General features: G+C 36.7%; 1 protein-coding gene across 1 annotated transcript in view; it reads right to left on the reverse strand.

The window, feature by feature from the left end:
• Nucleotides 1–14,705, reverse strand: part of SKAP2 (src kinase associated phosphoprotein 2) — a 150,341-nt gene extending 135,636 nt beyond the window's left edge. The window contains exons 1-3 of the mRNA XM_081243739.1: nt 14,450–14,705; nt 4,802–4,907; nt 4,164–4,189 (exon numbers count right to left, since the gene is read on the reverse strand). Coding sequence (XP_081099865.1) covers nt 4,164–4,189; nt 4,802–4,907; nt 14,450–14,516 — 199 coding nt within the window. The 5' untranslated portion in view covers nt 14,517–14,705. The remainder of the gene's footprint in view (nt 1–4,163; nt 4,190–4,801; nt 4,908–14,449) is intronic.
• Nucleotides 14,706–15,063: the final 358 nt, after the last annotated feature.

Here is a 15,063-nt window from a genome sequence, read left to right on the forward strand (position 1 = left end):
GTCCTGTAATTTCATTGGCAAGTTAAATAACACATCAAAATCAAGTCTTAGGCGTATCACAGCAGCATATTTCTTTGAAAAATATTTTTAAATTTTTAATAGTTGGGTTCAAATTACTATTATCCCTTCTTTTTTATATGGCTCACGGTCAATTAACATTTCCTAAATGCCTGGAGATAAAGCCCAACAGCAATTGAACAGTCATGATCCCACCACTGAAGGTGATTTAACCAATCTACTGCTTGTTTTAGCAAATACAGTTCTATTTTGAATGCAATCAGGTAAACAGTAAACTAAATAATATATCTAAAATTCAGATGATAGCCATTCCCTTTTACAGAGAATGAAATGTAAACTTGGTGGGGAAAATTACTTGAGTGAAAAATATTAATTTCTAATTTTCTACTCAGTTCACTTGTCCAAAATAATTTCTCAAGTGATAATATACAGCTATGGATGGACATAAACATTTAACTTATCATTTCTTAAGGGAACCTGTAGTTTAATTCTTAAAAATTTGAAAGATTTGAGTCACCACAAATAAGATTCTCTTCGTAACTCTTCTACCATAGAAGGGCTAATTTACAGCATGCAAACATGAGGCAGAATTTTAAAGGAAGGACACCATTCCTCAAGTACTACTTTTGAAACAGGCTTCTACTACTATAGGCCCCATAATCTCAAACATGCTTAACACATTTGTACAAGGCCAGAGATGGGGGGTAGGGGTAAGGGAGCTGCAAGTTATTTGCTCAGATTTCACTGGGGAGCTAACTTTCAACAGAACATATACTGTGTTAGGAAGAGAATATGTTCTGTTAGGAAGAGTAAAGGAAACGAAGTTAAACGTCATCCAAACTTCTGACTTTTCTGCTGTTCTCAAGGATTCTATCAGAACAAACTAAAATGGGTCCCTTCTTATCTAACAGCCTTGTTACTCAAAAAACTAGTTTAGTCCATAAATAAACTTAATAATGCCAATGAGGTCAAAGGAAATTGCTTTCTAAGTAAACCTATTCATATTTAACAATATCAATGGAGTTTTAGGATAAAATCTGCTAAATAAATGTTTTAATTTAGAGGAAAAATATTTTAAAGGAGAAAATGAGAGCTTTTTAGTTATGACATCTAAAGAGAATTGAAAACAATATATTCACATTTTTTAAAGCTGTAGACACCCATATTTGAAAAATATTCTCTTGAAATATTTGTCTCATGTTAATATGCATACCCTTCCTTTAGTAATTTATGGTTTCCTCAAAATTTATTTGAAAACTGAATTATAAATCAAGATTTACTAAATCCTCTTGATAAATGAACTTGAATCTGAGAATACACATTAATATAACACTTATTGAACACTGACTATGTGTCATGCATAGGTATCTTCACATTATCTTATTCTATAAAGAAAATAATAATACCAAAATCATCACTGGAGTAAAACAAGCCTAATATAAGGGCAAGATACAACTACAAGTAAAACTTTTTTATCATATACCTAATATATATTAGAAAATTCTATTTTATACTCAGTCAGTAACACCTTTACTCAAGTAGTAATATATTTTCATCCCCAAAATAATTATTTCAAGTCACATTTAAGAGCGCTATGACCTTATGATGTGACAGAGAACAAATTCTGAAATAATCATAATTGTAAAATAATTCTAAAATGAGCATAATTCTAGTGCATGAAGCCTGTATTTAGGAGTATACTTTATATTACTAGGCTACATTGTAACTAAGAATAAAAAACTAGGGTTAGATAGTTATTCTGTCATGTACAATATCTAAAGACTATAAGAAGAGTTGTGAGAGGAAAGGAAGGAAGGATAACAGACATCTGTGAACATTAAAGTAACTAATAACTCACTTATTTGAAAAAAATAAATGTGAATTAATTCATTTTATTTAAGAACTCTCTTCCAGGTCCTTTTTTCTCCCAATAATGATATTAAAATGGTACTTAACCATCATGTAAAAAAAAAAAAAGTATGTGAAACAAATAGGAGTATAAAGGTAAAAAGCAGGAAAATAGCCTCTGGTCACTTCATTGTGACCCTATATTGACCTGAGAGAGAGAAAGAGAGAGAGGGGAAACAGCCAAAAGGATTTCTGCCCAGGTCTCCTTGGATGAAGACAATCCAAAAACCCCAAGAAGAAAATGTAAGAAAAAAAAGAAAAGCAGCATTATCAAAATATACTTAGATGAATTCAATTTATTCAATGTAGAGACCTGATTATTAATAAATTCCTGTTTTTAAAAAATATGTCTTTTGAGCAATTGCTTATTCAGCTATTAAGCCTGTACTAACTTCCCTTTACTATTTCTAACAAACTACAGAAATAGTCTTTTTAGAACAGTCGAATTATACTTTGAGGGTAGAATGGCATAAAATTACTCAGCTTCTCATATTTCTCCAAGGTATACATCTAATTTATCCACAGGCTTACTTTTGAGCAGGCACTCTTGGTGATTAGTTAACTCAATACAGCAGTATTGAAATACAAATGACTTATTCAGAGGAAAATGATTATGGGGAATCTCTGAATTCTGTGTTATTTGAACTCTTATTCTAGGCTCATTTTTCAGTTTCTACCAAATACTATATAAACTTCCATTCTCCTTAGAGACAAAGAATGTATCTCAGTAATGTAATTTTAATATCCACACACCTGAACAAGTCCTAAACCAGAATATCAAAGGGCAAGTTCCTACCCTATTATTGAATCATATGCAATTCTACATATATGACTTTATACTATCACGTTTTCTTAGCTTAAAAATGTTTAATGTACAAATAATTAAGTCACAATGAGAGTCCAATAAGTAACCACTAGAACAAAATGTGTCTTTTAAGAAAAAAGGCAGAATCTGATACGCAATATTTCCCCTATAAACAGTGCACTGTATAAAAGTTATCATAATTCAAATGCATAAACTCATTATTTCTATACTCAACTAAGCAAAATACAACATGATTAAACCCACAGTTTAGATTCATTATAGAGAACAAAGAAGTAGGTACTTGTGGAGAGGAGGAGTTTCCTGCTCTTCCCTTTATTTAACAGTGTTAAAAAGTTTAATACGGAAAAAAATCTCTTATTTCCTCTAATCACAGCAATTGTGATGACTTAATGTGAAAAGAAACTGTGGTTTCCTTTTAACTGATTTTAGGTTTGTCTGGTTAAGTAGCTGGTTTACTGAAACCGTCATTACTCTCTCACTTATCAGTTGGCAGAGATATGAGTTACTCTGTGGTATCTGCTAACCCCAGTTAGAAGATGCCACACTGCTTCCCCCAAACTCAGAGCCTAGCTTCACATAGTTAACTGACCTCATGTTGTGACCCTCATACCAGCATCCACAGGCTTCAGGTCATGACCTATGAATTAGCATCATGGAAGTAAGGGCCATACCAAGTTTCCCTTGCAGAACTGAAGACATGAAATAGTAGAAACTTCCTACGCCTTTCTGGATTTGGTTTTCAGTACGCTAAGCAGCTGTCTCTCAAATCTAAAGGAAGACAATCAGCTTACCAGCATTCTCACGTGTTTCGAAAAATGAAACTGAATCCCCTTCTTTGAAAATGCCTATGGCATACATTTATTCATATCAAAAGAATCACAAGAATAATAAAAACCAGCATTTGAAAAAGATTTTACTCATGCTCCCAAACAAAAATTGATACTGTTTTTAAACCAATTACGTTTTAGAAACATTACCTATGAGCACCCAGCCATAGGCCCTCCTGCTCCCATGACCACTATAAGGTAATCTCTACAGGGTTAAATGGTGTTAGGTTGGTATCTCGCCTCTGCCTCACAAAATTCTTCCATGTGTAACTGCACGTATATACCTTTCTTAACAAACTTCTGCCACAATGAACTCTAAGAACCATAAAACCTAAGAATGTTAAACACAGATTTCTGCATGAAAGATTGTACAAAAGAAGATTGTGCAGAGTAGATTCTAGATATGTTTTTTAATTTTATTCTCAGCAGGGGGAGCTAGCACTCTCATCTTTAATGTCTAAGTATACAACATAGAAATTTAAATTTTGACTCCAACTATCAAATTTCAGTATGTGTTAGATTTTCCTATTGAAAATCTCTGCAAGGAAAAAAAATGTCAAGCTTGACAAAACTTGAAAATTTACCTTTGTCTTGAAATTCCTGAAGATAGCTGCAAGATAAAGCAAGAACATTATATTTTAAAATAAAGGTTGACAAATCAAAACAAGATATAATCAATGGCAATAATTCAAGTCTATTTTAAAATCTATATTGTAAATATAGATTTACAGAAAAAACTACTTCCTATCCTGAAATGATAATTCCAAAAGGCTTATCCATTTATAATAAAGGTATTTTTAAAGACTTAAGTTACAGTAGTAAAACCAGAATATATCTTTAATACATACAACTTAAATTACATTTATTCATTTGAGTATCTGGAGGAATCTTCAGTATTTATGTTAAAAGTCTCAACCTACCTATGTCTTATCAGTTAAACCAAATATATCCTCAAATAATCAAAATAAACAGTTGGATTTTGCTAGCATGCTTAGAAAAATACATAATCAATAGGCTTCACAGAAAACAGTATTATGATAAGCCTGTCTGTTTTTAAAAACTATTATAGTAGAAATATAGTTTGTCCTTTAAAAATACTTCAAACCAATTAAATGAGAACATAAAAATTTAATCCCACAATAATCAGTCCTTCATTAAAATGTTAATTACAATGTTTCTTATAAGTAAGAAATAAGTAATAAAAGGCAAGTAAGTGACTTACATAGACTTCACATCTTTTATCTTCTTAATAAGGGAGTCTCTCTTTTCCTTTGCTCTCTTGGATAAATTTTCCCCTCTCAGTACGTCTGCTACAAATGTTTCAACATCTAAACCATGAAATATAAGAAAAAGGATACAAATTATAGGAAAGAATCATTTTTTTGTGAAGACAAATAGGACAATGATTGTTTCTACCCGTAAGTGTTAATATCTGTACAATTTGTTACAGTTATTTATCAATCCAAAGCATAACAGTTGAAGTATGTTTCAAATACTAAATTGGACAAATCTTCACCACTTAGCTAATAAAATGTGTATGCTCTACTTATGCTTAACACAGCGAATGCTATTTGAATGTTTGGCATCATTAAACCAGGAAGAAGCATGCAAGTTTTAATAAACTATGGTGCCCCATAAACAAATTCTCTGTATAAAAGCAAGTGCAGAGCTTTCATGCATGCTACTATCATTTTTTAGTATTTTGTAAGTTCCTGTATGAACAGGTCATTCACAATAGTATATCAATATAAGCTAATGTCTCTGGCAAAGGCATCCTTTTCCCAGTGTAACCAATTTTCAGGTATATGCAGCGCTTAATGCTTTAGAGGAAAAACAAATCCCTTTTTCTAGCCAAGATTCCCAAGTCAAACCCTCCTCTTTCCTACCTGCCCCACCTACTCTGGCCAGCTATTCTCAAATAAAAAAGATAACCAGTTGTGTGGTTTTGTGTCCTCTTGCTTCCTGCCTTGGCATTACTACCTGGAAATATTTCTTTAAATAAAGGAAAGAGTGGCAAAATAGATTTAGCCACTATTTTAAAATATAGTAACCAAGAGATAAGACTTCTATGGCCTCATATAACATTTTCACAAAGCTTCTTTTTTTTTTAATTCAGTAAACTTCTAAATTATTCTGCTTTCTAATTCTCTCTGGTATACAATTCCACCAAATCCTTATTGGTTTGATTTTACAATAGCACCACTCTTATTGTTCATGTAATACTGTACAAGTTTAAATTAACTTTATATTCAGAATTTCAAGTGTCACTTTGAGATATCTAATATAGAAGATACCATTAAAATTTTTTCAGTAGGTATGACTATAAACCACCCATATTTCATATTGAAGAGATGTGTATATGTTTTACTTTCTTTTTATTTAACTAATTTGTCTCCTAATTCACACTGATAAAAAGATGGTATCAAAACATACAATAATATTATACTTAATTCAAAGCAGTATAGCAAATAGTCTTTCAACTGTACTTATAATTAGCAACTTAAAACCTAGTGTTTGAAATAGAATGTTATAACTGATTTTAAATTCTTGATTACAAAAGTATGTTGATCCAAGGAGTGAAGCTGATTAAACTGTTATTCTATCCATTCATAATAAATTGTGTAAAAGTGATTCTTCACTAAATCAATGTAAGTGAAATAATTAAAATTTCGTCTTGGAATAATTTTAAGTAGCTTTCTGGTTTGAAGTCCATTACTGACTAATGTTAAAAGTAACTATCAAAATGAAACAAAAGCAAAATGTCACAGCTTCTCTTTCCTTGAGCTGTCCCTATTTTGAAGAGAGGGACACAGAGACATAATCCAGTACCAGTGCAAATTGGACCCACACTTCTAAAGTGAGTTCAAAATAATGAGACTTATAAAAAAGCACTCTTCTCTCAACTCTAAATTCTGTACGCACCCAGAGGAGCAAGGCAACCTCTGGACATTCAGATATTAGTTGAAATGGAAAAGATCATTGGCTTCTCTGAGATGGCTCCAATAAATCCACTAAGAAACTGGAGTAAGAGAAGGAGTAGCACCTCTACTGCTGATTCTTTCTTCCAACCAGACTCAATACTTGGGAGAATCACTGGCATAACGATTGGTAGCTTGCTTAATGTTACTTTCACTCAGTGTTTGTCTTTAATTCCCTCATCCACACGAGTATTTAATTGCCTATTTTACATTTTCATTATACAATACAAGTTTAAACAAACAGGATCTCTTTTCTATCTCCGGAAGCAATAACAGAACGAATTACAGCCCGAGTTATTTCTTTAAAAGGTCTTTTCAGTTGTATAAAAACTCAGAAACAAAAAGCTGTAATGCTCTATATAGTGTTTCCTAACAGTGCCAAAAATATTTTTAAATTATTGAGCTATGCTATTTTGTGAGGAAATACTTGTTGAAGGAGTGTGAGACTGCAGGAAGAATCTGTTGTTTGTTTTCTGAGTGGGAGGAGATTCAGAGATTGCGCAAGGGAACATTTCTATATGTTTAGAGTAGTCTTAATGTATTTATTCCTAAACTTCTGCCACAAAAGGGGTTTAAGGCAACTGAAAAGATTTAATAAACATTGATTTTTAAAAATTATTTCACAAACGAGATGTGGAAAGCGTACAACCTGCTTTCTGGTTTTTTTTTTTTTTTAACAAATAAGAACTTCATAGTGGAAGCGATTCCTGCAATAGTCTTCGTTTGTTGTTGCCCACAGACTCAATTGGTTTTCAAGTTTTTGAAATCCGGGTTTTTCCTTAAAATCCATACTGTGCCCATTTATTTTGAAATCGAACGAAACCAGCCTCTCCTAGGCACAGGAGACCCTCTAGACGTGCCCGCGGCCTTCTCCGAGCCCCTGCGCAGAGCCCCGACCCCGTTTCCCCAGCGCAAAGACGTAGCGGGTGCTGGAAAGTTACTCGGCCTTCACCGGGAGATGCTCGGGCTCCGCCGTCCGAGACACTGGGAGTGTTAAACCCCAGGGTTCCCGTCATTGGAGCTGTGAGCAGGGAGCACTGGTTTGGGGCAGCGCCCACGCCAGACAAATGGGACTGGATCTGCGGCTTTGTAGCTCAGAGCCAGGGTAATATTTCAAAAGCGAGCAATAAAAGTCCTGGGCGACTCAAGCACTCCCCTGGCTGGTTGGAAAAGAGATCTGAAGCTTTTTATTGTGCTCTGAATAGCCCTGCAAACGGTAAACTAGCGAGCGCTTTAGCCCTCTTCTACCTTCCTTTAGGGGTCATGTCCCTCTGTTAATATGTAGATTTCACCGACTCCAGACTGCCTGTAATTCGGGGAACAACCGTAATTCGATTACAAGAAAAGGTCAGCCTGCCTCCTCGCTGGCCTCTTGGCCTGGTGAGTTAGACAGAATTCCTCTTTCTCACAGGAGGGATCTCGGCTCGCCCGCATCCTCCACGGGAGAGGAGAAGCTTAAGGACCCACCCGGCCACGTGGAGAAAGCGCAGTTCCGGCGCCCTCTAAGCACCAGGTCTAATCCCTACCGCCGCTCCGCGCTTCGTCACGTAGACCGCAGGTCAGCGCCGGCCGCATTTAACCCCAGAATTGGCCCCATCTCCATCCGCCTCTGCCCCCAAATCATCACCAAGGAAAAAGTTACTCAGCGAATACAAATGTGGTGGTGATTTTTGCTCCTGTTACACCTTAGCATTGTCAGAGCAAACCTGATCTCCCCGTACAACTGTAAAGATCTGGGGGAGAAGGCCTCTGGAAAGATCTGATTTACAACGCTCTGTAGATAAACGTTAAGGTCTGAAAACAACATTAAAAGATGACATCATGTCTTGGCTCAGCAATCCTCAAGCAGTTTAAGTTAGAAACTTCTCAATAGCCATCGCAACCCCTAAGAGGCAAATACTTAGCACACACTAAATCACCTAGTGGTACTCAAATTTTCTTTTTTCTTCTTTTCCTGTACATATGGACCCCCTAGAAAAACTGCCACTCATCTCCCCCTAGAGCCCGAGAGGCTAGGACAGGTATCTAACACACACAAGCTAACAGCTTTCTACCAATTTCCATACTAATTGCAGTTTCAAGGTGAAACCACACAAGGTTACGACAGTTTTTAAATTCTTGCAAACTATAAACTGTCGGCTTCTCCAAGCTGAGTACATAGCACAGGTTCCAACTCTTTAAGAAAGCCGGGGTTTGACCACTTGCCCTCACCATCCTCCACCATGGAATATGACTTCCAGGCTGGAGGTTGTAAACAAGTCACAGAGGTAACACCTGGTGTCTTCTGCCTAGTCCTCCAACCAACCAGTACCTCACCTCCCTGCGCAGGCATGCAAGTGTGCAGGCACAGGCGTGCGCGCGCACACACACACACACACACACAGAGAGCCTCTGTGATGGCCTGAATTGTACAGGAGAGGGGGGCAAGAATTAGAATGAATCCACTACCACATGCTCAGCCCCAGACCAATGAATAAGTGTAAAACCAGTCAAACCATACCCCAAATGGCTTTACGACTTAATTCCACATCTTTCTCTACTTTATGAATTGGGCCAAGTTGCACTTTGTATTCACTGAGGTGCTATCACTAAACTTAACAAGAATCTCAGCCTAGAATTTAAGTTGGCATCAGAACAAAAAGAGAAGCTTTTCTTCTCTGTTGAAGGAGGGTATGGTCGGACCAAATACCTACTGGTGAAAACATAAAAATCAGTTAAACTGGGCACATGTAGACCAATTAAGCTAAATGCCCAAATTTGGAAAATGGCTAATTAAAAAGTTATTGATAGCTCTAATAAATGTCTTTCTCTTGATTACCCAGCACCTTTACAGGTTATGGTTGAACTGTGGACTTTTCAAACATGGAAAAAGAGACAGGAACAAGCACAAGGAGTTCTCAAAGTATGATAGGAGAAACGTATCTGAGTCTTACAATCCAATCATCTGATTACATTTGCAAAATTGGCTTTGGAGGTGAAATGACTTATTTTGGTGGAAAACTGGACTGTTGAAGGATAGAGATGAGTATTTTTCACCTCTAAAAGATGACTCGATGAATAGCACCTTATAATCATCAAAATCTCTTTACCACACATTTTCAAAGGAGCCACAGTGAATAAAACATTAGTCTGAGATTTACACTATATTCACTGTTAGGTATCATGTATTGTAATGTGTTCACTATGTGATTGAAAAAGAAATGTAAACTCAGCGGAATGAAAAAGATAGACTTGGCTTTAATTGAAAAAGACAAACTAAGTGAATAATGAGTATATAAAAACTAGCCTATGCCACTTTTATCACCCATATATGACACTTAATCGTAAATTTATGAGAGACAACTGAACTGTGTTTCAAATCACCCGAGGCTTTTCCCACTCTGATGTTTCTGTCTTCTTTATGGTAATACTTTAATGCTGATAAAGTAAAGCTAAGCTCATTAGGAAATTTTTTATATACTTCTCTTTTTTTAGAATATTTAGATTTCTTTTTTAAAAGGAAACCAGTGATAATTTGGATTGGGTAACTATAAAATTGTGCATACTAGCATATTATCAAGAGCTTTATTTAGTAATCTGAGATGAAAATACTTTAAAAGGAAAGTCATGAAAAAAAAACAAGACAGCCAAAGATCCTCTCCCAAGAAAAAACAGAATATTGTATGCTTAACACAGGCAAATAATTTTCCTAACACCACATCTTAAGTCATCTATGTTATTTGACCCATACAAGACACTATAACTTTCTGGTCCCTTGATTTACAAACATATATTCCTATTTCTAGAAGAGAAAAATCTTAGAGGTGTCATGGACTGATTTCACTGTAAGATCAAAGGTTCTCATATCAACTTTAAACTCATTAGTTATTACTGCCAAAATGGGGCAGGTTTGTTCTTGCTCTATAGGAAAATCCAGGTGCTAAAGAAGTAGGTGACTACTGATGACTCAGTAGGTGGCACTCTTCCCTTTACATACTCAGCCAATGCCCCAGAAGGAAGTTATGGGACACTAGATACACCATAAATGATTCTCAAAAGAAAAATAAAACTGAAATGTTGACCAAATTATAAATGGAACTTTGGAAGGGTGGAAATCAAACCACACTATTCTCAGCATTGAAAAAAATTCTACCTCTATCTCAACTGAATTCCGTTCTTTACCTAGTGTCCCTAAAGGGATTATCAATTATGTGTGAAGGTTTTTTAAAATGTCCTGGAAATCCTCAATAGAGGAAAATGCAATATTTCTAATCAAGACTGCCAAGTGAACAAAATCTCAGGGTCACTTTGCAGACACCACTCTGTTTATTGTTTGTTTGGTTTGGGTTTGATTTTTCAGAGTATACTAACAACCATCATTTTCTTCAACACTGGTTTCATTTTCTAACTCAATAAAAAGAAACTAACATTTTCTTACAGCTTTCCTTTTTAAATATGTTGTCCTAAAACAAATGAATGAGAATATCTAACTGCAAACCACCAAGAGTCCAGTATTCAAAGGGCGATTAAACAAATCAAGGGGATTGGGGGTGGGGAGTGGCGAGCAGTGGTTCTAATTCCTCTCACTTTCTTGCCTGCCTGGAGGAAAAACTCACATAAATCAAGATTATTCTTGCTGTTCATCCCAGTCAAAATATTTGGATGTGGGAGAAGATTAAATGGACAAGATTTGGGATAATCCTTTGATTCTAATTATCCCAGCTAAACCTGTTCTTCCATTGTGGTGAAAAAAAATTAAAGGTTGCCTGTAGTGCATATGGCAGTCCCCAATTTACTTTGAACAACAAATATCTGTAAATCTTTTTCTATTCATGGGACAAGAAAATAATTCAACACTTTCATAAAAAGTATAGGCTATCAATATTTAATATACTGATTCCACAGAAATAAAAATAACTAATGGTCAAACTATATAGCCACTTTTTCAAGAGCATCATTAAATGTGAGGTAAGAATGATAACCTCTATGGATTTTTGCATTTCTAAAGAATTTTTTTTAAAGGGAAGGAATCAGAAGGAGGGGGGAACAAATATTGAAAAGGAAGCCTCAAACAGATATAATCAGAGGAAAAAATAAAGAGAAGAGAATAATAAATTGATAAGAATACATTTGAGCACCTACCTCTATCAAGCAGTTGAAACGTCAAACATTTAACACATATGGCATAATGATTCGGATAAAGGGAACATGGAACGCAAGGGGAAATGTCCAAAACAGTTTTTTTAATAGGCATTATCTTTTGACTTTATATTCTTTTTTTCTGGAGGAATTTTAATGCCTGAAAAGTTTAGTTCCTTATCTTCTCTACCCTGGAATTCTAGCATAGCGCCATGCATTCTAAGAGTGCTCAACTGTTAACTACAATCACCACTGCCAATATCTCCTTCTTACTTTCAAAGAAAGAACTAGGTAAGCCAGCAATATCTTTAAAATTCAAACCAATGTCAACTCTTCCTCTATAGTTTTAACAATTTTAAATCTAACCATGTCCTATTACCCAAACACTTGAATAATGCAAATGATCATGCACAATCCAACAGAATTTTTTGGATAAAAAATGTGAAAAAAAATTCCTCAGAGCACTTATTCTTGAAACCTTTCCTACCTCAAAAAAAGATTTTAATTAAAATCAACCATAAAATGTTAACCATTTTCTTTGAATGATTAGTTTAAAAAGAAAACTGAAAAACACTGGTTCACTTGTTTCATTTCTTTACAATTTATATCATATATATTTCCTCATAGCCATACCTCTTGAAAATATCCTCTGAAAATAAAGTATAAGTCAAATTTGTAATCAACAAAATTTTAATGTTTTATTATTTGTTTTTAATACTTCATGTGTTTTAATATGTGATTTGCTTTAAAAATGTGAAATACTGAAAATGTCAATAAAATGATTTTTAAAACGCTGATTTCAGACATTATGCAAGTATTATTATCTGATTAAAGAGAGAGAGATGGCTAAAGTATATAGGAAGTTAACAATGGCAGATAATTTAAATATTATTTAATTCTGAGCTTTCAATTAAATTACGCAAATAAGGGCTACATGAAATATTTGTAATCTATGGGGATCAGAGAATAAAGAATCTCATAACCCATATATCATACTATCTGCAAATGTATGACTATGGATCCAGATAGCAAACTGTCTACTGTGGAGCTGTCAAGCTTCAAAAGCATGTACCCAGAGGTCTACACTTTACTTCTTAAACTCAAAAATTCACACCTAGAATATCCTGAAAATGGTGACATCTATTTTTAGAGTTATGATAAACAGTTCTCTGACCTGGTGACTAAAATAATATTCTAAGCAAGGAATTCCAGCATATTAACAACAAAAATGTTAACTGCAGTAAAACAAAATCAGCATTCACTTGAAACTCTCATAGAATGGAATAAAAGCTGCCTTAACTCAGCCCCTACAGTTCTCTCAATATTCCCCTTAGTGGTACCCATTAATGACAACAAGCATTTCTTAGAGTAAAACACTGTCCCACCACAAATGCATTCATCACACTGCAATCATGTTCACATAAACATGTCTGCATTCATACACTATTGGTTTCATTTTCTCTATCATATTCAAGATGCTAACCACCAAAATAGTGTAACAGCATATAAGATTTGGTCTCACAGTGCTCTAACAGTAACTTACTACTTAAAATGTCACATTTTAAACACTGCTTTAAGAGTTAAAATAAGCAAATTGTAACACAGGCATCTAAGAGAAACTCTTTTAATCCAGTTATTCATGACCAATATTGAAGGATACTAAAGAAACAACTAAAGAAAAGTAAAAATTTTTAATCAAAATTCAGTATTCAGAATTCTGATGTACACATGACAAAGTGAATAATGGGAAGAATTCCAGAGCATCAGGATAGGTAAGATTTGTGCTACCCTAAAACAGATGTATTGTCTTTTCTACCTTGTGCAGAAATACAAATTTTTTAACAGCCCTTAGTGAAAATACACATCTCCATATCAAGTATATTAATGAACTAGCAGTGGATTCATAACAGCTTTGAAGAATGCACCTTTAATTCCTAAGTTCCTATAAATGGTAAGTTAAAACTGAAAAGGGGAAGATGAGAGTGCAAAGATGAAGTACTGTACTTTAATCGTGTGACACAGGAAGTTGGACTTTTAACACATCCTTCCTTTTTTGTTTTAACATGTTACTCAGGCTGAAGACAAGTGGCCATTTGAGTGTCAGGCTCTCTTCGAAGGTCTCAAATATGGGTGGACTGAATGTTGAAGAAAAATGGGAGTTTTAGAAATGACAAGAAAAATACTCTCACTGAAGAGAAAGTAAGAAAAAAGATTAAAAATCCCCTGTAATGCCCAGTCATAAAAAAAAAAAAAAAGAAATGACAAACCTTTTGGTCCCATAACCCCAAACTCCTAACCCCTGTAGCTCAGAAATCTCTTTCTCCTCCATCGGCCAGCCAACCGAAAACTACTTCTTTGACTTCTCTCCCTCTCCCTCCCTCTCTCTCTCTCCCTCTCCCTCCCTCTCTCTCTCTCTCTTGCTCACGCTCTCTCTCTATCGCTCTCTCTCTCTCTCTCTCGCTCACACTCACACACTCACACACACACACACACACACACACGGCGTCTTCACGACGTATACAGAATTGTCCTGATCGCGTTAGTGTAGCCGACCAAGAAGGGCTTCCCCACCATCCTCGCACCAAATTTCAACACACACGCCCACTCCCATTCTCAGACCCCACTTCCCCACTCCCAGTCCCACTCCCACTGGGCAGGAGGCGTGGGGAGAGCGGAGAAGGAGGAGAGAGACTCCGAACGCTTCTGTCCCCACCGGCTCGCCGTCCCCGCGCCCCCGCCCCCGCCGCGTTACCCGCCCCCTTCCCGCTTTTTACCTGCCAACAGGTTCCTAATTTCCTCGGGGAGGGGGTAGGGAGAGGAGGTGCTGCCGGGGTTGGGCATGTTAGGGAGCGCGGGGCGTGCGGGGAAAGGACCTGCGCTGAAAGGGGACCCGACCGGCTGGGGTTGCGGCTGCGACCTAGACTCGGGCTAGCGGTCCCGGTAAGGACAGCTACGAGTCCGGACACTGCCGGGCCGAGGCTCACAACAAGGAAGTCACTGAAACCCCAGCCACGGCTGCTGGACTCTCGGCCCAGCCCCGCCCGGCAATTCGGGGCGGGGCGGTGGGCGGGGAGGAGGCCAGAAGGGCCAGAGAGGCCTTAACTGCGCATGTGTAACCCTTGGGTTTCCTTGCCTCCGAAAAAGAGCCCCTGGGCAGGCCACACCCACCGCTACGTAGGGGCGCGGGAGGGGGAGCGGCTGGTGGGAAGGGAGTGGAGTGCGGCTGCATCACCTGATCCAGCGCCTGAGGTGCCTTGCGGCCATTTTTATCACTGGTACCCCCGCAACTGCTGACCATTTCTCCACGGTCCCGGAAAATAGGGTATCCGTAGTGCCTCCAGGTTTTCCGATCGAGAGACTTTCTGGACCTTAATCAGCCCCGCCAAGG

This window comes from Mesoplodon bidens, assembly GCF_964165515.1.
Source record: "Mesoplodon bidens genome assembly, chromosome: 9".
In the NCBI taxonomy this organism is placed as follows: domain Eukaryota; kingdom Metazoa; phylum Chordata; class Mammalia; order Artiodactyla; family Ziphiidae; genus Mesoplodon; species Mesoplodon bidens.